Source organism: Grus americana, chromosome 9 (genome assembly GCF_028858705.1).
Source record: "Grus americana isolate bGruAme1 chromosome 9, bGruAme1.mat, whole genome shotgun sequence".
Lineage (NCBI taxonomy): Eukaryota > Metazoa > Chordata > Aves > Gruiformes > Gruidae > Grus > Grus americana.
Window position 1 is genome coordinate 3535993 of NC_072860.1, and position 24268 is coordinate 3560260.

A 24268-nucleotide genomic window follows, 5' to 3' on the forward strand; every position below is an offset into this window, starting at 1 on the left:
CTTATTTCAGGTCTGTAACGTTTTCACAAATCACGTTTGTTGAAAGTACTTCTGAATATGAAACAAAAAGTATGTTAATCATTCTGTAATGTTTGGTACAACAACCGCCATTGATGGCATGCAAATCTGTTCATTGCAACAACTCTGAAAAACTAAGAGGACCGTACAATATTAAAGGTAATTAATTTTTAAAAGAGGATAGGTTTTAGGAAGTTTAAGTAATGTTTGATCAAGTGTAACAATAGGAATGAACAGAGTCCGCAGCTTCTGCTTTAATGTTTCTGCGTTAGGAGTCTCTTTTTTTAGCAGAAAACAAATACCCTCCATCAACTCCACTGGCAGCTTTATCTCTGTGTGATACAGGAAGGCAAGACATATCATACTGAAACAGCATCCAAAGGCCAATGCAAGGACAACACACACGACAGATGCTGGGTTTTAGGGTTTATTTCATCTGCTAACATTCATTCTTGATCTAGACAAAAACAATTAGATGATTATTTTTTTTCAATCCAATTTTTCTTGTGGAAGAAAAGAAAAAACCTTTTAACACTTTTTTTTTCCTGTAAGATGCTATAAATAAATATATAAAGCTTTAAGTGTTACTTGGCTCAAGTGAAACAATTTTATTTTTTTGTTGTTGTTTTTAAGTTCCTGAAGTGGAGAAAAAAAAGTGCAAACCATACACATTCAGCCCAATGGAATGACTCCAGCCACAATCACTTTCAGAGAAGCTGAATCTGTTTGATCTACAATATGGAGGATGGAAGATGGGTGGGGAGACAGTTGTATTTTGTTACCCTCAGTCACACAACTCCTAGAAATAACAGCTGAGTTCCTTGGTAGGTAAAGCACACAAGAAAGGGGGGAGAAGAAAAAGTCCTGCCTGCATTGCCCTTTCCCTTTCCTGTGCAGATTGTGCAGCAAGAGAAAGGAAGAGACAATATAAGCAAAGCCTCAGACAAAACCAAATTATGATGAAAAATAAATTCAGATACCAGTAGGGACAGTGACAAATCCTGTGGCTGCTGCGTGTTCGCCTGGCAGACTACACACAAACACAGAGGAACTTCACATTGAGAGAGGGTGGGGATTTTTGTGTTTTCCTTATGAAAAAAAGATGAACGGGGCAATAAAAATAAGTTAAATCATATTCCAATATGTACAAAACAAATCATGCTCAGTAAAGCATTTGAATATAAAATTATTCATTATAGTACAACTCTCTCAATCCAGTCTGCAGAATTGACACCTGGGGGAAAACAGGGAGGGGGAATTGTGGGGCTTTGAGGGACGAGACAGATTCATTTGCAAATCTCGTTTTTTTTTTTTCAGCTTGCATGGCTAAAAATTACAGAGAAAACCACCTGCAGCTGGGACAATATAGGCTTTAATACCCACGTGCTTATCAGGACTGCATTCACCTTGGCAGAACTCCTGTAGATGGGGCAAAACAAACAGCCACGGAGAGCTCGGATTGTCTGCGCAGACATGAGCTCCACTGCTCGCTGGTTTACCTGAACTGCTGCTAACTGACCTGTGCGTTAAAGGCTTGGCTCTGCTGCTGATCGGGCAGCGAATCCTGCATTCATTTCTGCCACTGCAACATGATCTGCTAATATTAATGAAAACAAGAACAAAAAGATAATGCAGCCAGCCCTGTGATTGGAATCCAGCAGAATAGTGTGAGTTGCATTCCAAGATACAGCCCTGGAAATACAATGTTTAGCATAGTCTGTGTTGCAAATTTCTGTAGCGTTACCCATTTTTGTGACACTCGGAAAATTCTATGGGATAGGAGGGGGTCTGAGTAACTCTAGACACCAGTAAGAAGCTACAGAAGCTTTTAACCCCCGGATACAAATCTCAGTCAGGCCTTGTTCTGTAATGTCAGTCATTACCTTCTGTAGCTGTTCAGGGGTCTCTGTGAAGTGATTTGATGAGCTCAGAGTGAGAACTTCCTAACTGACATGTGTCCGTACTGCCACTGTGGTGGTCCTTCTGCCTTGCTCGTATTCTCAGCGGCTGCACTGCCCTTTCTGCTCCTACACAACAGCCATGGGAGAGAGGATTCAAAAGCTTGTTGGGATCTTCCTTATGCTGCTACCATTGCCGTCCCCATTTTGTAAGCAAGTAAGGGACTATGGGGTGCAAAACCGTCAACCTAAACTGCTCCCCATTTATTCCAAAATGTTGGGCACGAAGGGGGAAATTCAGCCAAGCCAGAAATTCACACCGATCCTTCGTTGAGAGGTTTTTTTGTTGATGACTTTGAACCCAGCGACAGCCTGGGTCTGCAACCGTACCAGTCGATCCTGCATTTTGTGACCTGCGTGGGGTACGAGGTGGCATCTGACTGTCTGGGAAAATCTGGAGTAGGAGGCAAACTCCTTCAATTAGAGCTAGCTGGGATGAGACAAATGAGCAATAAAAAGTTTTTTGGTCCGCCCACTGTGGGAGGACAAGCATCCAACTAGGTAAAATCTGAATTCAAGGGGAACCGTCTCACCAGCTCCAGGAAGAGACAGGTCACAATCCTGCACCTGCCCCCGCTGTACCCAGCACTCACCTATCCTGACCAGGATCGTGATGCATTGACGGGCCCCAGGAAGAAACACTTCATGTAGTGAAGAAGGTCTCAGTGCGTCTGGAAGTCAGAGGAAAAACGTTTTGGAAGAAAGGGGCAGATATTGAACAAGAATGTACTATCTGGCCACTACTTCTGCCAGAGTGCTTTAAAGCCGTTGTTCTCCATTAATTTTAAAACTACACATACATTTTTCATGTTATTGTAGCATCAAATAATCAGTCCTAAAAATAAAAGAAATTGTACCACTTCAAACTGTAGTACATAGAAATCACAAAAACTACATTCACATTATGTTAAAAAAGTTCCCTTAAACCCACTAAAGGAAGAAGATTGTGCCAGGTACGTCCTGCCACCCACACTCTGGCACACAGCACTTACAATAAATTAAAGGATGATTTACAGCCATAAACAGACCAGCACAGAAGCCAGGGTGAGCGATGGCTTTTGGGTCATTCTCTTAATTTCCGATACTTAGAATCTGTTGCAAACTGCCCTATACTTCTCATACCTTGGGGTACCTCTTTACAGTGCAGGAATTTCTTATTCCCAACGTACAGGTGGAGAAACTGAGGCATTTGCTGGGCGCAGGATTGGACTCTAGAAATTTCTGCCTCAGTGCTAAGCTGAGGTCAGCCCTCCTTTTGTGGGTTGAAGCGAAACTGTTAACAAGACAGTTTTCAAGATAGTTTCATTGCTTTTGCTTGTTACTGTAATATATTACAAAGAAAATGTTGGAACAAGGTCTTCTACTGACATGCTTCTAGGGTCAGAGGCTGCCTTTTAGAGAACCCCGCAGACAGATCCATTAAAATCCAGCTGGTTACTCAGAGCCCATAACACAGAAAAAACTCAGGCAAACTGAGCCAAATAACGTTACCGGTCCTAATCACACACAGTCCCATTTACTGTCACCCTGTGGTAGATGAGAGCAGAATTTGGCCTTCGGTACAGAAAGGCTCTCAGAAGTCAGTGCCGGCACACGCAGACCTGCCCGGGCATTCACCGCGCAGCCCCGCCGGAGCTGCGCCGATGTGCACCTCGAACGTGGAGTAGCTGCAGTAACCACTTGTGCATTACGGGTCCATAATGCAGAATGCACAGTGAAAAGCCTTTGGGTAAAGCTGGAAACTGTGCATATAAAACAGTTGCTTTTTATATCTTGTGTATTGGTTTTGTGGGTAAACAGCCTGCAAAATTGCATTTTTTAAATATAAATGTTTTCTTTAGTTACAGCAACACATAAAAGCACTGGGAACTAGCAGACATAGCTCCTCCCAGTCTTGGAATTCAGAGATGAGCAAATGGATTTGTAATACCTTCTGCCCCCAAGCCAACAACCGAAAATTGCTTCATTTTGCTTCCCACTTTTCAGCTAGGAGGAAATGCGTATGGCCAGGCTACGCATCTCGCGGAACGGGCCACGTTGTGGCAGAAGCACTGACAGAACCTTACAGACAGCGACACCGCTAGCAAATATTGGTACCAGTTGAATGCCTGGGTAACAACGTCCCACTGTGCTTGTAGGTGGATGAAGGTGTGCTTGTGCACTTTGCAGATGCAGACCCGATCAAAATCCATCTGAAATCAATAGGAAAGACATCCTTTGACTTCGGTGGACTTTGGATCAGGGCTGTAACAGGGTTGTATTTGAGCCCGAAGTGCTGTTTGTATTTTCCGCTCTTAAGTTTTTAGTTATCTTTACTCTTCTGGAGAATAATATCTCCAAAACCGAGGTGTATCCCCCAGGGTGTACACAGAAGAAACAAGGCAGCCCCTCCTTTGCAAAACTCAGTCTGAATTCGAAACTGTTAGAAACAACGTACAGAGGCAGAGAGAGGATTAAAATACAAAACAAGCAGCACTTCAGTGGATTCGTGTGATGGGAAAGGGACACCGTAAAAATGACATGCCAAAGTTGAATGCGTTAGGTCTCTGCCTCTCCTCTGGTGATTTCAATGCCATATTTGATCTGCAGTTAACATGGCCTCTGAAAATCAAATCATACTCCGTTGGGTTTGTAGTTTACCCTCAACAATGGCTGGTTCAGGTCTTACAGGCTGAGTAATAACGGGGTGAGACATGAAACAGGCAAAAACTGCTTCATTTCCATGCTTCCAGCCAAACAAAGAAGTGCTTGCAACAGCAAGAAAATAAGCCATACTTTAATTTGGTGAGTGGGAAGAGGAATTAGAGAAGTCATTGTTGTTCTATGACTCAGAAGTCAGTAAGCAGAACCTGGTTAGACTGTCACCGCACTGGAGGATTAAACTCACATGAGTCCCTAAAAACCAGCACTGAAAGAGAGAGTTCTGCTTTGAAAGTGGTCTGAGACTAAAAAAACATTATCCATGATTCCCCTTTCCAGTTTTATGAACACAGCTTGTTCATTTAAAGTAAGAGCTGCAGATCAGGCACTCTGCCAAAAGACAACGTGCACTGTCTCATAATTAATTCAGACCCATAGTCAGAAATTTTCACAGCTCTGGAAGAGAGCCCCATCCTGTTCCCACTTAAATCAGTTCTAGTGACTTCACTGGAAGCAGGCTGACGCCCATTATCTCTCGATAAAAGCAAGTAAAAATAAATGAAAAAATACAGATATGGGTACGTCTGTACACTTGTTCTAGTTCAGTATTCCATACAGCAACAAACAAAACAAAATCACCCCCTCATCAAGTTCCCATTAATGACTGATTATTTGCAGGGTCTTCCCTGGCACTCATCGTGCAGATTTATGAGGGAGTGTTGCTATTTAAATTCTTCTTCCTTTTTTTTTAGTATGCAGGATAGGGGTTTTCACGTGCTGTTAACACATAATACTGATGACGGCATGACCGGCAGTTGTGTAGGGTGACAGGATGGCATGTGAGTGCATGTTTGAGCCTATGTGGAATTTGGTCGGCTTTTAACTCATTTTGGGACCTGCCTGTGAAACAAATCTGGGAGCTTTGTGCATGAATTCCCTATGATTTTTGTGATGAAGTTGCGTACGTGTATGTGATACCAGTGCAATGTATCAAAACCACTGTGCTAAGTACATATCCTAGGCCATAGTCAATTTGCTTTGATGTTTCTCATCCTCTGAGGTTTTTCCTTCTTTTATTTTTATGGTGCTGTCCTTTCTGGCTGTGGCTGCCAGCTGAAATGAAGTGACCGCCCTTGTGCTCAGATCACCGCCTGACAGGATGGCACATCCTCAACTTAGTCACTGTTATCATTTACTTACAAGCAGTGCAATTCCCATCCCACCTCCAAAAACACCCACAAAAGAAAACCTCCGTTTCCTTGGTTTTTAATTATGTATCTTTATATCGTTATGCTCAGGGGATAAACATTTAAAAAATCCTACTTCTGCCATTTGTGTTTGAATTGTGAGGATAAGAAACATTCTCTTGTATTTGGCCTTAAGAGTGGGTAACTGCATTTGTGCATTTTTTACCTCTGCATTATAATGTTGTCCCTTTTTTTGTTTTTATGTATTTATTTTTTTTTTTAAGAATCTCATTGGTCTTATAAGAAACAGTAAAAAGACCCTATGCTTAAGGAAGCAATCTAGCTTCTGTTTTACAGACTTGCTTTTAAATAAAATATTTTTTGTTGTTTTGTAATTTTACTTCCATGATCTTTTATATGGAAACCCTAGAATATCATTAATATAAAAGTCTGCCTAGGCTACCACTTCTCTATAATATGGCTCATGTAGTCCTCAGTGGGCAAGCGTCCTTGCTCTTCCGTCTCTTCCTTGGGAAGTGCTTCATTGGACCGGTGAAGAAGCCTCTCTTCCCGATTCTTTATCCTCTGCTCCATCCTCTCTAGCTGCCGTTTGTACTGGTAGCGCTGTTGGAAGAGGTCCTTTGCATAGTCATAGAGCTGCATGTCCAAGTCATTGAGCTCCTCAATCCTCCGGATGGTGTCGTTATCCACCTCCACCCCTCCTGCCCTGGTACTGTTGTACTGCATAAAGGGCCGGATGAATTTCAGATTAAAAGTTCTCTCAAACAGGTACTGAGTCTTTCTCTGGAACTCTGTCAGGCCGAAGAAGGCCATGTCTTTGAGGTTCTTTTTTGCACTCTCCAGCAGGATCTGTGCTCGCTTGTTCTCTGGGATGAAAGACATGTTGTAGCAGCCAACTAAGCTCAAGTCAGCCAACATCCTCACTTGGCGGTTGTTGGCCAAATTATACGGGCAATCCATGAACTCCTGCAGCGTGCAGCCTGACCAGTCTGTGCCTTCGTAGCACGATGGCAGCTCTTCAGGAGTTGGTGTCCTGCCATCACACATGTGCAAGGAGGTCTTCCAAGTAGCTCCTCGTTGGACGTGACGCCATTCGCTGAGGTAACGAGATACAGGGTCTCTCAGCAGCGTGATGTAGTAAAATTTTCTACAAGAAGAGGAGAAAATAAAATAAATATTCTGCTAGTAACAAGAAAGATGCTTGGCAAGCTGAGATCTAGTGCAGATATCAAAAAGACAAGAGTAAATCAACATCACAGCATCCATTCCACTGTATTCTTGGATTATTCTTGCAATATCTCATGTGAAGTAGTTTGTGCAAGATTAGACCCATGTTTCTCTTTCTCATTGCCCACCATTTTAGTCTTGCCAAGTAGTAACACTTTCACCGGGACATCCATCTCCAGCAACAGACTGCAATCTCAGAACAAATCATCAGGATTCAACTGATCTAATAACTTCAGAGAGCAACTGTGACTTTAGGGACTGCCTGGCCTCTCACACGACCACGCGCCCTTGGAATGAGCCAGGACTTGCTCTGCAAGGCAGCCCAGCAATTGCTCTGTTTATGAGCTGGGCCTATCATTTTCACTTCATGCAGATGCTGACCAGGACACCTACTGCTTGATTGATCTGACTGCCTAGCTGAAATCTGGGAGTCTGCACCGAGTAGCAGGATAACACCACAGGAACGTAAGTGAAAAATAATGGGAAATCAGGAATGTAATACGCTTTGTAGAAATAGAAGGCCTGAGTTGACAACCAGCAATAGTAGCAATGGTTTATTCTCATTTCAGCTAATCTGCTATGAATTCGAACAGACTGAAGACATACTTTTGATACGTGAGACTAAAAAGGGTGAAAAACCAAGACAATCAGGAGGAACACACATAGTGACAGGGGGCATTCTTGCTGTTCCAAGTATAATGAAGTCCCCAACAATACAAGCTGTCCCTCGAACTGAAAACATGACAGCGGTCTTGTACAGAGAGACCCTCCAGCTTCAGCCCCCCTTAAGCCGGGATAAAGTTCTGGGATTGATAGTGATGGCAGCCTGTAATGGCCCTCTCCAGACAGAGGGAAAAGAGCCTATTTTTCCTTAGCTTCCAGTAGCTTGGGACTATGGTGTCTCCAAGTGTTTCTAGAACAAGGAAACACCTTCTCTAAGTTGCTAAAGCTGGCAGGGAATTAAATCCACATGTGCTCCCAGCGCGTGGGGCTGTGTGACACTGTACGCAAATGGGAGCACCTGGCTTTGGCAGGGCAACGCACGCATGCTATTGGAAATACTTCATGTAGGGGGGGTGGTGGTGGATTCATTTTCCCACCAGCAATACATCCTTAGAATGCTGCTAGGGCTTACTGCCCTGCTGGCTCGGCTTGGGAGAGCTGAATGTGATAGCCATTATGAGGGCACTGCACAAGTTTTTGAGAAGAAAAAAAAAAGTCAAAAAATTCTGCTTTGGCTAATATTAACACACCCATATTTTCCTAGCATCTTCGAAATTACTCTTCCTAGCAGTAACCCAAATTACTGCAGTAAGAGTAATTTAAGAAAATACATCAAAGACATTGCCCGGGAAGTCTGATTTTAAGGAATGTTTGCTTTCTCAATTTATTATTAACTTGCTGAAGGGTTGTTCCAAAGCAGTAAATTTTGGTCTTTTCAACAATGGCAATGGGCGTCCACTCAAGCTTCAACTCCTCTCCTGGCTTCTGCCTTCAGAACTAGGGCTGGTAAAAACATTTACTATTTTTGGAAACTTCTCCATCTCTTCATAGCAGGGGTATCACGCTGTCTAGTAATACTGTCTAGTACTGTCTGTGTACAGGGAGAGGGGAGAAAGAAGGGGAGCAGCGTGCATAAGAGAAACACTTCCCTTAAACTTACCTCTTTTTCCTTCATTTACATTGCAGGCTGTAACAATTCAGCTACCCAGACTGAGATGCAGCTATGATTTATATAGACAGTGCTAAGAAACCTCTAACAGATGGGGATAAAATATGACAGTGGAAGGAAAAGGAAAGCAATGATGAATACCAGATGTTCAAGCGACAGACACTGATGCTGAACACTACCAGCATTTTTTAACCTGTGAACCGTAGTGGACTTTTTATTTACACCAGTGTATTCCAAAGGTTGCATTTTTTCCTGAAGCAGGTAGAAGCCAATTATTATTATGTGGCTTACGGAAGCAACTAGGAGTTTCACCTAAGATCAGGACTCACTTATGAGGTATCCAAAGACAGAGGAGGAGCTGATTCCTGTCCAAACCTGCAGTCTATACAAGTATGGATTGGAAAAAAGGAAGAATTAGTATCTGCATTTTGTAGACAGGGGAACCACAAATATTAAAAGATGTGCATAAGGTCAAATGGGTGTCTGCGGCAGAGCTGGCATGAAGGTGATTCCTGTAAGTCTGAGTCCAGTTTCTCCTCTCTCTCTCTGTTTAAATTTTGGGAGTCTATTAGTAGTCTATCTATTAGTCTGTCTCTGGAAACCGGAATACAGGCAATGGAAGCAGGCCCCTGGAGGTACTTTAGGAAGCTGCCCCAATGGGGCGTAAAAAACCCAAAATAAAACAGAGACTTCAATGCAGAAGACTAGTTTAAACCACTTAAGTTGAGATGCACCACTGACATACCAAAAGTTATGCTCCCAAACCTGTATTTAGCTTTCTGGAAGGATGCTAGTTTCAGAGGCGCAGATTCACCCAGCTCTCAGGAAAGGGAAGAGCAAACCTTTAGGAAGACTGGGGCCTCAGGAACCAGAGAGATGAGCCACTTTGATATTAGATGAATGACCATGGAAGTATTCACCCGAGGTACTTAAGATACTGAAGTTTCCATTCTCAGACTGTAACTTGGGGATTGCCTTTAAGTTCAGAGAAAAGTCAGATACCTCTCTAAAGCATCATCCATTAGGAGCATCGTTATGAACATCGTGAGCCAGAAAGTCGGGGGAACTTTGCACCAGCGTGGTTGAGAACACAGGCAATGCCACTTGTCAGTAGTGGCTGGAAATTTATGAGGAACCACATGACTAGTAAGTTCTCTTTTGTCATCGGAGATAAAATAAACCCATAAAAAACATGCAGCTGTGAGTGCCCTTCCTTTCAGCATGGTGCCCCAGACAGCTACTTAACATAAGTATTCCTAAAGGCTCTTTTCAGAAGTGTGGTCTTCTCCTAGCCCAGATGGTTCCACTCAATACTGCCTCATAAAAAACCCAAACAGCCCCAGTTTGGTCACGCAATGCCAAGTCTCACTGGCCTTCCTGGAGTTAACAAGCTTGAGCAAGAAAAATGGACATTCTAGTTAGTAAGAAATTTCTTTTCTTTTTCTTCCCATGTGAAGCTGGGCAGAACAGCATTGCTACTCTTGCAGGCTCCCCTTCTACTTATCCATGGGGTTGTGATCCCCAGAGGGCAAAGAAAAGCAGAAGCCAAAGTCACAGCTCTGCCTTGCCTTGCATTATTGTCCCTGGCGGTCCCGATGTGAAAATCCACCTGAAGCTCCCCGAGGCATTTGCAACTTCAGCGCTGCAACTCGGATGTACATGCAAGCTGCAAAGTTTTGTCTGAGGAAAGAACCACTAGTGTATTTATTAAACAGGGCAAAATGAAATCGTGGTTTTGATAAACAAGTCTGTATTAGAACTGAAGTTTCAGGGAGACAAAAATCCAGTACTGGAAAGGAAGGGCAATCTTGTAATTGTAGTACACAAATGAATTCAGGAAACTTGAGTGTAAGTACCCCTTCTGTTGAAATTAGCCTATGTGCCCCAGACAGATCTCTCTCTCTGCCTCTTATTTCCCGTGTGTGAAGGGCTGACAACGTCTCCTTTGTCTATTTTGGCAATTCAAAACATAACATCTTTTGGAGCAGGAACCGTCTCCTTCAATGATTATGCAAAGCCCCTGTTTCAGCGTGGATTGAGGTCAGAGGACAATAGTTAACTTGAGGCGTATTTTCATGACACAGGCGGCAGGGGCACTGGTGCCCTACGGGATTCCCACCCCGGACCTCTCCTTCCCATTCTCACACAGCAGCCACAAAGCAGCCTTAGTTTTGCCAGCAGAGTTGGGGGGTTTGGGGGTTTTTTGGGGGATTTCGTTTTGGTCAGGGCCATGCTGCAAATGCATTCACTGAGCAGATCTGGGTTAAAAATAACCCTTTCTTGCAGACATGAAGGAGTGCCTGAAGCCCCTATTTAGTAATATTCTGCCTTAATTCCTGTCAGCAGGTTCCTCAGCTAATGAAGGGGAAATGAAACCCTTCTTCCTCTAAAAGACCAATTCCTTCTCTTTTGCTAATAACCAGTCAACATAATTCTGATAAAGTGACAGATTCTAAATATGATGCTATTATCTCTCTTCAGTTCATTTCCATTTATTCTTTCCTACACTCCGATACACCCTTCTCACTTCCCACTGCTGGTCTCTAAAATCTGCCGAGAACTGCTTATTTGACTGTGCAATCCCCTATTCTTTGCTGTGATTAAATGCTTCCCTCCCACACAGCCAAAATATCGTATTTTTTATTTCTACAGGTTATTCACTGAGCTTTCAAGCATCCCTCACAGGAAAAGCAAAATCTATAACAAGTCCTTCTTGACTGCTGTGGTGGCCTTCCATCAGACAGAGAGCAAAATAAGGATAGCCACTTCCAATCATATGTGCTTCATCCTGCCTGCCAGGAGGGGGAAGGGGAAGGAAGCTGCATAGGTCAGCTGCAACCACATAACCCCAATCTGTCAAAGCACCATGCCCCCAGGCTACAATTTTTCTACTGCTGAAGAAAAAAAATAATAAAAAAATCTTTCTATGTCCTTGCTGAATTGACTGAACTGAGCAGGGTGTCTGCCAGCTTGCAGGAATGAGAAACACTCTGTTTTGTTTAAAAGAAGTAGTAATGTCCAATTTGTGGCTGATTTAAGGCATCTTTGTAAGCCAAGCCCGTGCATTACGCGCTCCTCAAATCATTTGTGAGGGTCCTTGTTCAGTTCATGCTGGCTCTCACTGTAAATGGTTTATCACTAAAACAACCAGCGAATTTGCCTCCCACCAGCGAAATGAGATCGTGCACCTACCCTGCCGTTAGTCTCCAAGGAAAGAAGAACCAGAGCAGTCAGACCCCTACTGCGATCACTTAAACCCTCACCTTACAGAGACAATTAAAGGGACTATTAGCTAACTGGTACCTCCACTGAAAATGGACAGTGTCTCCTACAGGAGCAGTTCCAGCAAGGAGTTGCAGGTAAATAATAAGTAAAGGCAACTCAGGTGTCTCTGGAGGAGCTGAGAAGGTGGCGGATGAAAGTTTCTAAGAAATTTACATTCTTATTATAAAGTCACACTAAATGATACCTACAAATAACGGACGTATGAAAATCTGATCGACCCTTCTGCCCAGAGCCCCTGAATGACCTTTGGCTACTGTAGGACATGTGGAGGTGCAGACCACTCTCCGGCCAGCCTCCGCACTTGCTTCGGGAAAAATTGCCTCCTGCCTTATCTACCCCCAGTACACCAAACCCCTGCTTACCACTGTTACAGCCCAAACTTGGGAAGACTCCACGTATTTCCTTTTTTTTTTTTTTTTAACTCTACAGTCAGATTTCTTGCATAACAAAACACACTCTCAGTTAGAGATTGGAATTGAATATATGTACAATGATTACTTCCTTTGGTAGCAAATAGCCCTAATTTTCCTCAGTCTATTTCCTCTCATCTGGTGTTCATTTAGACTCTTCCTGCATTTCACACACAATAAACTCTTCAGCCCCTTCAAAGTCATAGAAAAAGAAAGAAAACCCCAAGCAAACAAACAAACAAACAAACAAATAAACAAAGTCTCTTCTGTCCCCTATGTTTAAATAAACGCTGCCACACAAACCGCCAAAAGCCAAGAAATTTAACAGCGAAGCCAATCCCCCAGTACCCAGACCGCGTAGACACCTACAGCAACTGCTGTCTCTTCCCGTAAACGAGGGGGGTGTCTTCACAGCAAGTCAGCGCTCGCTTGGGTAACTGCGTTTGTTTTGCACGGTTGGGTTTGTTTTGCCTGATGGCCTCTGCTCTTGGGACTCCGCTGTATTAAAAGATGGGAAGTTTTGAAACGTAATCACCAGCACGCAGGCTCTGCTCACCCTCCGCATCTTCACTCAGGGACTCTTCCTCGGGTCCGATTTCGCCACGGGCCAATTGCCGACGCAGCGATCCCTGGGCCGTGCCGCTGGCAGCCCACTGGGAGGTAACCCCCAAACCCAGCCCTCCGCCAGCTCCCGGAGTTGGAGGCAGAAGAGAATACGCTCGGACTACAGACAAATTGACACGCTTTGCTTCCAGACGGAAAAATTAAACTCTCTGAGACTCTCTCGGCTGGATGCAATCCAAAGCACAGGTTTCTCCACACACAAGGGTGGCTTTCAGTCCAGCTACCCTTTCTTCTAAAGGAACAGTTGGAGGCTACACCCTGTCACAATTTGGCTGTATTTTTGAGAGTATTTAAACCAAAAGCTACTATACGAACGCCTGTCTGTGTGTGGATGCTCCAGAAACCGCTCGCCTGCTTCTCCTCATCTCGGGCATCTGCAAAGTGGAGTCTCACATGCCACGCCAGCTCCAAGAAACCACTACTAACTGATCTGCACCCCCAGCTCCTCCTAAGGCAAGCGGGGAGTAAGAAGGGCCGTTCTTCCAGAAAAGCTTAAATACAGTTTAATACAAACATACATTCCTCCATTCCTGAGAAAGGGGTTTCAAAGCAGATTCTGGAGTCTGTGGAAGACCCCGGCCTGGCAGCCCAGCACCTGAGTGCCTGCTGGGTGCTCGGAGCTGTGGAGCCTCGCTGACGGGACGTGTCTAACGCCCTCTGAAACACAGGACAGGGTGCGAGCACCAGAAAAAAGAGCACTTCTAGAACCGGCAACATTTACATGGCTTTGGGGGCTGCAGCCTCGCCTGCTGCCCTTCTGGTTCGCAGTTACTGGTCAGGAGTACGCAAAAACCTCTTAGGGAAAGACGGGTTAAAAATGGAAAAACAGAGCGAGCTCTAATCCCAGCAGCTACAACAACACTGGCTGAGAGTATATCAGTTCTGTACCAGACTGCAGAGTGTAAATGAACCTGAGATTACTTAGGTCTGGTCTTTTGGATTTGAATAGCTGTAGAGTCAGACTCTGTTACATATTTCTATCTTTTAGCAGGAATTAAAGTGTGTTATATCCATTATATATACACTTAAAAATACCAGTACTATTTAACAGTGAGTTAAAAATACAATTTAACTGTGAGTAGGCATGCATGAAAAGCCACACCTCTTTTTTTTCCCTGTATATTTCATAAAACGTGGAGGATTTTGAGCACTTTGCAGTCCTGGCTGATGCAGCCTTTCGACGTACCATGAACGGTCAGGCTGCAGTGCCAGCAAGGGCGTGTGAAGCTCCTGCGTGTGGGTACCTGTGGGCACCAAACATGGCACATCTTTCTTGCGAAGGCAGTAGAAAAGATAACAGAAGCTGACAGTGAAGGAGAAGACAGAAGAGCAATCAGCAGCTCAGGCATTTCACGAGAGGAACAACTTTAAACAAAAGCTCCCGGTTTGGTGTTCGCAAGACACGCACGCGCTCTGAGTCGCGGCTTTAAAAACACCAGACAGAGTCCGACACAATGGCAAGGGCCTTCTGCAGCCTGGTGGTGAAGAAACCTGCAGACGTGCAACCAAGGAAAAGATCAATCTGTGTGCTCGATCCGCACATCCTGCAGCGATCCGGCCTTGACTTTGGAATCCGATAGGAGCGATAGCGCTGTGTGTCTGCACGCGCCTCTGCACACATGGTGGCTGCAGCGCAGTAACAGCTCAGTGTGAGATGTCTCTATTTAAAGTTGACCTACGAAGAAAGGTAGGTCTACAAAGCAATAGTTAGAATACTATTACGGATATATTTCTTTTACCTAGATACTCCTTCTGAATTATATTGGTAAAGGCTGCAGAGCTGGAGTGGAGGTACAAAGGATGAAAGTGAGCCCCAAGGGCAGATGGGTGAAACTGTGGTTCGGTAGAAAGCTGGGAGGACACACGTAGCCTTGATACCCACCTGGGGAGTGGCAGTACGACACAGACTATTCCATACTGGTGAGGTATATATGGTAATAAGGGTGCATTTTATGTCTGGAATCAAATGCAGCATCAGGATAGGTATGGCTGGGTATTAATTCCTCTGAAACCATCAGAAACGGACACTTTCAGGATGATTATCTCCATAAATGAAATGAGGGTACGCTTTTACCTTAGGTCTCAGTGTTGTGCAGTGCTGATACTTGCTGTGTTCATAATACACTGTTACACATTCAGCCCCGGTTCAGATTTGTTAGCAATATACTACTAATAGGCTTTTACCCAGGAAACAAGTATGGTCCTATCACCCTTGTGTCTCATCGCTGTTTTATATCCAATTAGCAGAATAGACACAGACTATGAGTTTTAACAACATCTCTGCTTTTCAAGAAAACTGAGCTGCTGTGTTAGCACAAGAATTTCCTGTTGCACTGTCTCTTGCAAACAAGTTAATCTAAAAAAAGATACATGACATGTTATGAACCTTAGGAGTGAACCGCCAGTTCATTTTTCAAAATGACAGACGTGATGAAAATTGGCCAAAGGCTTGGAAAAAAAAAAGTGGGGGTCAGGGTGAGGGTAGCAGATGGGGGCGGAGAGGAAGGCATTCCAGAGCCCTCTGGAGCCTTGGACTCCTCTAGGACCCATTAAAAGCTTATGTTACTTGCACCGTTTATAAACAAGTGCTTTCTTTTGCCATCATAACCTTCCTCATATCAAGCGCTCAGGAAGTGTTGACTGCTGTCTTCTACTGAAGCAAGGCACCAAAAATGACGGCGAGTTACAAATCAAATACCTTTGATTTATTACCTTTCCCAAGTTTCGTGAGGTTTGTTGTGATTCCTGAGTGACCTCAGTAAACCGACTAATCAATAGCACATCTGAACGCTGACAGACTGCAATGGAAAGTTTCACTGCCAGAAGGATTACATCAATGCTGGCAGGGGACAGACGGTAGAACTGTGGACTGCAACCCATGCCTATTCTTTGCATTCTTTTGCTTTCATTACTGCCCCTGCTGTCATCAAGGTAAGAAATTGCAGGATGAAAACCCACTGCCATTCTCCAAAAGAAAAGTTTTCAGTCCTTTCACTTACTGGCTCTATCACAGAGACTTTCCTTTTATTGATTTTAGCATTACACAAAATACAGACTTTAGTAACACATTACAGCCATATTGACAATAAAATATCTGCCAGAAAGGTACTGTACCCACCAATTTTTTGAGTTTCTCCCTGTATGTTAGACATACTAGAATCATGCAAGAAACAAATCAACCCCTGAAAGAAGAGTAATGAGACATCTGCAATGAGACACTAAACTTTTAATCTTTGTGTCAGAGACCAATTTGCACTGGATGGGTAGTGTAAAATAGCAGATTGCACCCTGTGAGTAGATAGTTTAAGTTGAAAACATTTGGGGTCTCATTCTAGCTCCAGGGGGTAAGCGCTGTCCCCTAATGAACTGCCAGTGCAGGCTGCCATCTTATGGGGGAGGCTGAACTTTAAGTCTTCCCCCACGTCATCCGGACAGAGATGCCTGGTGCTGTGCAGAAACCCGCACAGCTTCGTACTGTCTTTGCCCTGGGAAGAGAGAGAATGCCAGGGATTCAGCCTCCCCAGGTGTCTAGATGGATACAATGAGTAAAACAAGTGCCTAGTTTACCTAATATAGCGGGATTTCTGCATTTGATTCCTGCACACTTCAGGATGCAGAAGACAGAACGATCGGGATATTGCCACACAGAAAAAGGAAAACCAGAAGCAAGCTGAAATACTGCAAAGATAAAGCAGAAGTAATATGCAATATGCAAAGGTGGTTTATCTGAATCGGCTGCAAACAAAGCAGATGGGCGGGAGTTTGCATCTTCTTTTGAACTGTAAGCCCGCTTGAGAATCACAGGAGCTCCACTGGCAGTGAGATTCAAGAAAGAGTCAAGAAAAGTGTAACAGCATGATAGACAGGAAGTATGTCTCCCTGAAGAAGATTAAATTATAAAGAAACCATACAGGAAGATTAAGGGAGCAAGAGTAGCCAGAGGAGCAGATATTGATCGCTTATGCAGGACAATTGAATTCCTCGGCAACTGCCTGCTTCAGCTGAAAGGGATGCAATATTGTGTCAGGCAGCTGCAACTGCAACACAGACACCCCTGAGTTGCTCATGGATCAATCTTGTTCCAATCAAAAATTGATGGATGGCTACTTTTATTGATTGGAGTGGGAAGACTCGGGAAACAGAATTGAGATGCACAGAATTTTGAAACTAGATTGACATGTCTTGGATGCAGAAGTAAACATTACAACTTTCAACCAGCCAGGGTACATCAAGAAACAAGACATCCCAAGGAAGAAAAACACAAAGAGCAGCACAACCCATTCCTGGAAGCAGCCAGAGTGCAAGCTGTTGCAAGGGCTGGTTTCCAAAGAGCTCCTCTGCTCCTCTGTGAGCCACGGAGGGCTGCTAGCAAAAGGGAACAACTACTGCCCAGCAAAGCACATCAACGTGAGCTGCATGCTGTCACACACCAAGCGGCATCAGATAGGTGACTGCTCCTAATTCCATTCACCCAGTTCCTTCACAGAATCACAGAACGGTTTGGGTTGGAAGGGACCTTAAAGATTATCCGGTTCCAACCCCCTGCCATGGGCAGGGACACCCTCCACTTGACCACGTTGCCCAAAGCCCCATCCAGCCTGGTCTTCAACACTGCCAGGGATGGGGCATCCACAGCTTCTCTGGGCAACCTGTGCCAGTGCCTCACCACCCTCACAGGGAAGAATTTCTTCCTAATATCTCATCTAAATCTGCCCTCCTTCAGCTTAAGGCCATCACCCCTTGTCCTGTCACTCCCTGCCCTTGTGAACAGTCCCTCTCCAGCTTTCTTGTAGGCCCTTTCAGGTACTGGAAGGTGCTCTAAGGTCTCCCCGGAGCCTTCTCTTCTCCAGGCTGAACAACCCCAACTCTCTCAGCCTGTCTTCATAAAATTAGTGCTGGGAGAGGTTCCCACACTGCTGCTTTTCTGGCAAACAGCTTACGAGTACCAAAGCTCGCTCTTCTCAATTAACTGACTCTCCCTTGCTCAGGAATACCAGATGCTGTCAAGCAACAAATAGATAATCCTCAAGAAAGCAGAGCTACTAATCAGTCACTTTTACATTTAAGATCACTTGGAGTTGCCACTGCCTTATACTGTTTTTCTAATTAATTGCACTGGAATGCACTTAAGCTAGCCCCGGATCAAAGAATCAACTGCAGAGATTGAAATAAATCCTGTCTGTGTTGCTAATGCCTTGGAAATGGGTGACTTGCTAAGCACTCAAAATCCTGAGTACCAATGGTTTAAAACTACAGATAGTGTGAGACACTTTCAAAAGAACAGATTTAAGAATAAAAAGGAAAAAGCTCCCTTCATTTGCTTGTAAAAGACAATTAAACAAAGGCAATTGTTCAACTAATTTATTATGAAGTTTGTGTATCTGAAGTTCCTTATTCTCCACTTTCCTATCACTAGAAATCACAGTGCAAGAGTGTCAATTTTCATTACAGCAAAATGTTATCATCATTACAGATTTCTTTTTTTTATTCGCTTTTATGAAGGGTTGAAATCTTTTCAAAATAATGATAAATAAAAATGACTGGGGATGGATGTGTTACCAGTTGGTGCGATAAATCACTGTCTCCTCCTGCATGAGTCTCTCTCTCTCATGGTTTAGAATATCATCAGAATGCCTTTGATTGATTTACATTTTAGTAATCCAGCCATCATCATCCATAATTCTACAATAAACCACACCACTTAATGTAGCTGTTACAGATGTTCAGAAGTTCATTCCCTGCCTTTTAGGAGGTGATATCTAGACAGCAGCTGCAGACACCAGGATTAGCTGGGGAAGAAAAATCTGTCTTCAGCACAGGAAAACATCCCATTTTCCTACAACAATGCCCTGTCTTTAGAGCTGAAAGACATGCTGCCAACCTTGATATATCCGGGTTCGATTATTAAACACCAAATATCTATATGCATACACACACCCTCTCTTGCCAGTTGGCAGGAGTAACAAGTTGCCTGGCTTCTGTCTAAAACACATTATTTCCTGGGAAATCAAGACATTACTAAAAGCCGTATGCAAGGAATCCATCAAAGGGTACGCAGCGAAAAGCGACCGATCTCACACAGGCCGTGCCAGCGTCAAGAACCCCACGTTGGCGTGCATTCTGCACGGAGCGCAGCATCCAGAGTCAGACCTAAGGGACTGCTTAGAGTCTGCTCTTAAAAACACCGCAGGAGTTGGGCTGAGCAGGCAGGAAGGGCTGCAGCCTGATGAAGAGGGTGCTAGTCATTATGCTGTTGCTGTAACCAGTACCAGCCCTTCCCCAAAGCACAACTGCAGAGTTCATTACGGATCTGAAAACTGTAGGTTAATTCTTGGTTTCAACTTCTTTTGCTTGAGCCCGAAAACACCACAGCATGAGCTGGCCCGCAATTAACACTTTTGTTAATACCGTTTCTTGAAGAAAAGGAAAATATGTAACACGCAGTACAAGGTGCACATACCAAACAGCACCAGTACTCTCTGCCAACCTCAGCAGCCACGGTTCATTTAAAGCAGGCCTACAGAGATATCCTACAGGAACTGTCAAAGTGATGGTCTAGGTCACAGAAACAATTTCTCTCCTAAGTGAATCACCATCCTGAGGAAGCTAACAAAGACTGCAAAATTCATTAGCTGAGCAGTGCTGGAAAGGTCTGCTCCAAATCCATCAACGACCCGTCGAGGCCAGCCAGCATCCTGTCTCTGACAGTGACCTGTCCCAGGCGCTGCCGAGAGAGGTGCAAGGAATAGCAAAGCTATTTCTAATTACAGGAATCCTCTTGTTTCCTCTTAGCTGCACTCGCAGGAATCACAAATCAGACTCGTGATTTGGGTCTTCAGAGGGACGTTTGAGCCTTCAAAACTTCAGCAACCACAGGATTTCTCTGTTGGGTGATCCCTCGCATCAATACATTATGAAGCTTAAGAGCTGGCACATCTGAGTGAATGTAAGGTCCGTTGAAATACCAAGTGGGTATTTCACAGGGACTCAGCCCTGGACTGTGAAGAAGGGATATCATGCCCTATCGAACCATGGATTCTTCTCCTTCTAAGGGTGGTAGAGATCCCTTGCCCTGTGGCTAGCAGGAGGGCTTACGACTACCAGAAGAGCAGCAATGTGTTGAACACGATTTTGAAAAGCAGCTTTTTGATTAAAAAAATACTTGAGAGTTTTGTTGGTGGTTTTTTTTTTAAATAGAGGCAAATGTTACTGCCTCGCTTTCCATTCGAAGGACTCCGGAGGTGTCCCAGCTGGCTGAAAGGCTACCTTTCAGCTTGGAAAGCTCCACTGCAGATAAGTCTAATTACGTGCTTAAAAGTGTACGTTGGAATTCCCCGAAAGCACCGCTTTCAACTCAGACAACCCCTCTGCATCTCTCCAAAGCAGTGCACAGTGGGACTCTTCGGCCGTGGCGTGGGACTAGCCCAACACGCCAGCGCGACGGGCAAAGCCGGCTCTCCCCGGCCCCGGCTCCCACTAGGTGGCACCTGCCCGCTGCAGAATGGCACCTGCCGGTGCTCCAGCGGAGCGGCCGCTCGCCCTCCTCATGGCAGTGTCTTGCTTCCCTTCTCCCGGGCTTCGTTAGCTCTCACGCATTAAGGGCCCAAGTGCAACTTCATTTAATTGGGTTGGCGGGGGAGGACGACGACGACGGAAATCGGTAATTGTGAATATTTCCCTCTGCGTACTGGCGCTGGAGGCAGCGATGCCAGTGTGCCACCCGACAGCACCCCGTGCTACGCTGAAGTCACCACGGCTGGCTACCAGCCGCAGTCTCTGATGGGGTGGCATAACCAAGCAGGAGAGTCGGCACAAGCGCCTCCTCCCAAGGCAATTCTCTGCACACAGAACTTTCCTTCCCGAGGGACTGACAGTACTCGCCGCTGGTGTTTACATTTCCAATTTAACGGCACATATTCACTGCTTACACGAACATCGCATACGCAGTGCCCCCTGGCCTGCAGGTGATGTCGCATACATAACCGTGGAGCACTGGGTTTTGCGTTGCGAGGTTACAGTTCCGTATCTATAGAGCCTTTCGCTTAAGTCTCTGCCTCGGGCTTGACTACGAAACATCACGTCCAAAAAATTTACACAGGAGTTTTCTCCCTCATATGCTTAGGTTACATGGAAAAGTTTTGCTGGCATAGCTGTACTATGAGAAGTAAATAATAAAAGAACATTGCCAGACAAATAGCAGTGCCAGCAAAACGTTGTGGGTAGCTATATATACAGTTGTGGGTATAGCTTATTCTGTCCAGGGAAATGGGTTAAGTTATAGAGGCAGAGGAACGCTTGCCAGCGTGAGTTCTCTTCCAAAAGGGGTTTATCAGCACAGTGCTACTGAAATAATCACATTTTGAATGCAGGCATGCGCTTAGTCTCTCTGTCAAAACAATTATCACAGAGAAAAAGTTTCTTGTGTTTGGTAAATTTTGAAATAAGAATGTGGCAATCTACATCCCCAGAGCATGCTGTGATAAGTCTCTGCCCACTGGGATCTGCCTGGCTGAGGCCATTAGTTCTTTCAGATACACTGGCAAACCGCTGAGCTTGGAGAGGCTTTCAGTCCCTACCAACCTGGGATGGATGAGAGCTGGTGATCTTGTTATATGAGGCTCCATATCCCACAGCCCTGAGTCATTCAATCCCCTGACTGTCTCTTCATATAAGAATTTATCTTTTCTTTGAGTATTTTGCCAATGGGAGCTGGAGGGTAGCAGGGTCGTTGCAATCCGTTTCTTTGAATACTCTGTGGGATCTCAGCTTGGCGTATTTCATTTTCTCATCCCAAAGAGAGGGTGTGTACAAAAGCAAGAGATCTGGAAAGCTTTTAGCATTACAGAAACTGTCAGCACCGCTTCCTTTGTTTGCTCCATTTAGCCTGACGATGGTTTTTATTATCAAATAGCTCAAACGCAGAAAAGCTACGTCTCTCCGTTGACTGTGGGACACAGGTATTGGGGCTCAAATTCCCCTTGTTAGTCTCTGAGAAGCTGGGCTGATGCTTGTTGTGCATCCTGTTATTCCAGTCAGCCTAGAGACAAGTGCCAGAGCTGGCATGAAAAGCATGTATCAGAGACACAGAAAACCAAAGGTAAATTCCTCCCACTCCACGCTTGGGCTTGGTGTACCTGTTACTACTTGTGCGTCCTCCTTATGCCAGACATAACAAAGGCAGAAGCAGTTGTAGAGAGGGACAGAAAGGGGATTGCTTATACAGAAAATTAATATTGAAAGAATCAGTACAGTAAAGATTCACCATGTTCACTCTGGGAAGACAAGTTCTTCCTTCTGGAGAATTCCCTGAAGGGAGGAAGAGTAGCAATAGATTTGAAAAAGTAAAAGAAAAAAAAAAAAAAAAAGAAATCCAATCACATACTCTGTATTTAAAAATTAAAAAGACTACCAGATGCAATTACATTCATGATTAAAAGATCTAACAGTGGCATATTTAAATTCATTAACTTAGTCCACACTTTACTACCTCAGGAGACCAGCTGCGCCTGGAATACAGGGCAGCAAAATACAAACTACATCTTGCTTGTATTTGATCAAAACCTTTTGGAAGTTTCAATGATCTGGCTGTTAACATCTCTTAGGTGATAATTAGGCTCTTGGGGCAGCAAACATTGTTTGGGAGAGAAAATGCACCGTGGAAACCTAAGTAGTGGAGCCTTCTGCCTTGCTGAAGAGGCAGTTATTCCACCATATAAAAAAACCAGGCAGGCAAGGGCAAAATGAGGCCATTTTCGAGCAGAGACTCATTTTGCCTGTGTATATCAGCAATCAGCAGATGCTCACCTCTGTGTAAACTGTTTACTTTAGGTTTTGCTCATTTCTTGCAACGTATGTTTTAACCAAGAGATTTTAGCCCTTGCGCACTGCAGCTCACGAGCACAGCTCTCTGGAAGACAGACGCTGCGTGGTTTTTCCATCGCTGCTTGACAGCTGGTTGGGAGCAGGTACCAGCTGGGGCTGAGCAGACACTTCTCCCAATTCCCGTCCTCCCAAGCAGGGTCCCCGGTCCACCTCGGCCTCCTGGTCTCTCTACTCAGGGGATGCTCCAGGGCCTCTGGCTGCAGGACGAGGCTTCGGGGCACTTTCGGAGGCGCTGGGAAGAGGCAGAACCTCTCCGTGGGATGAAGCCTGTTCGCGGGGCAGATGCACAACAATATTCTCCATCTGTCCCAGGAGGGCATTAAATTAGCAGCGGAGGCACTGACTTACTTCCTTTCTGTTATTGCCATGGGACCTATTTCCCTGTGACTGGACAGGAAGAGACTTAATTAAAGATAACTGGGAATTTCTGTTTAATGTTGGGTCTGACACGTATCTGTCCTTCTGAAGTCTTTCCCTCCCTCTGTATGCTATGCCTGGTTTTGGTCTCCTCCATCCTGCAAGACAAAGCTCACCTCCTCTGGCTAAAGACCTTCCTTCTCGAGAGATCTTTTAAATAATTCTGACAGTTGGAGTCTTTCCTGTCCTTCCTGCAGAGTCCCCCATAATCAACTGCAAGAAACATCAAAGGACAGAGTTGACCTTTCAGACAGACAGCTACGCCTGCGTCTGAGCTGTCAGGCAGACATTCTCAGGACCCATTTCAGGATTTTACTCTTGTGAGTTAGTTATGATCCACGGCAGAGAGCTCTGCATTATGGAACCATCTGCTCTCCCTCCATGCCTCTGGGAAGTTGCACCATTCCTGAAGAGCTGTAATTCAGCTTGAAACCAGCAGATTTAGACTCCAGCTATTTGTGCCACATGGACGTTATTTCCTCACTGTCTGCAAATGTAACTGAAGTGCCCGGCATCTTCCACACCGCCAGGGAAAACCCTGATGATATGCACAGGAGCAGGAACGGTCTCTTGCTGTCTGTGTCTCTTCATTCAAATGAAGTCAGTGGAGATGTGGCTACACAGGCAGAAACGCCCCACTCAACTTTATTTCTCCTTTGTCACGGAAGGACGGGAGGGATCTATTATTTTGCTTTAAAAGGCAATGTCAGGCAGCTGACTTCCCTTGACAAAAATTTGAAAGCCAAGAATAATTCAGGTATCAAAATCACAGCTTCAAAATGTTCTCTGAGCGCTAGCCTGGCAATACCTCACAGCTGAGGGTTCGGAGGTGAGAGCTCCTGCAGGGGCTGGAGAAAGATGCTCTTCCATGACTCATCAGCCATCCCTCCAGTGAACAAGGACAGAGCGACAGGATTAGTCAGAAAA

General features: G+C 44.7%; 1 protein-coding gene across 1 annotated transcript in view; it reads right to left on the bottom strand.

The window, feature by feature from the left end:
• Positions 1–436: 436 nt before the first annotated feature.
• The window catches only part of HS6ST1 (heparan sulfate 6-O-sulfotransferase 1), a 194751-nt gene continuing 170919 nt past the window's right edge, over positions 437–24268 (bottom strand). The window contains exon 2 of the mRNA XM_054835565.1: positions 437–6971. Coding sequence (XP_054691540.1) covers positions 6263–6971 — 709 coding nt within the window. The 3' untranslated portion in view covers positions 437–6262. The remainder of the gene's footprint in view (positions 6972–24268) is intronic.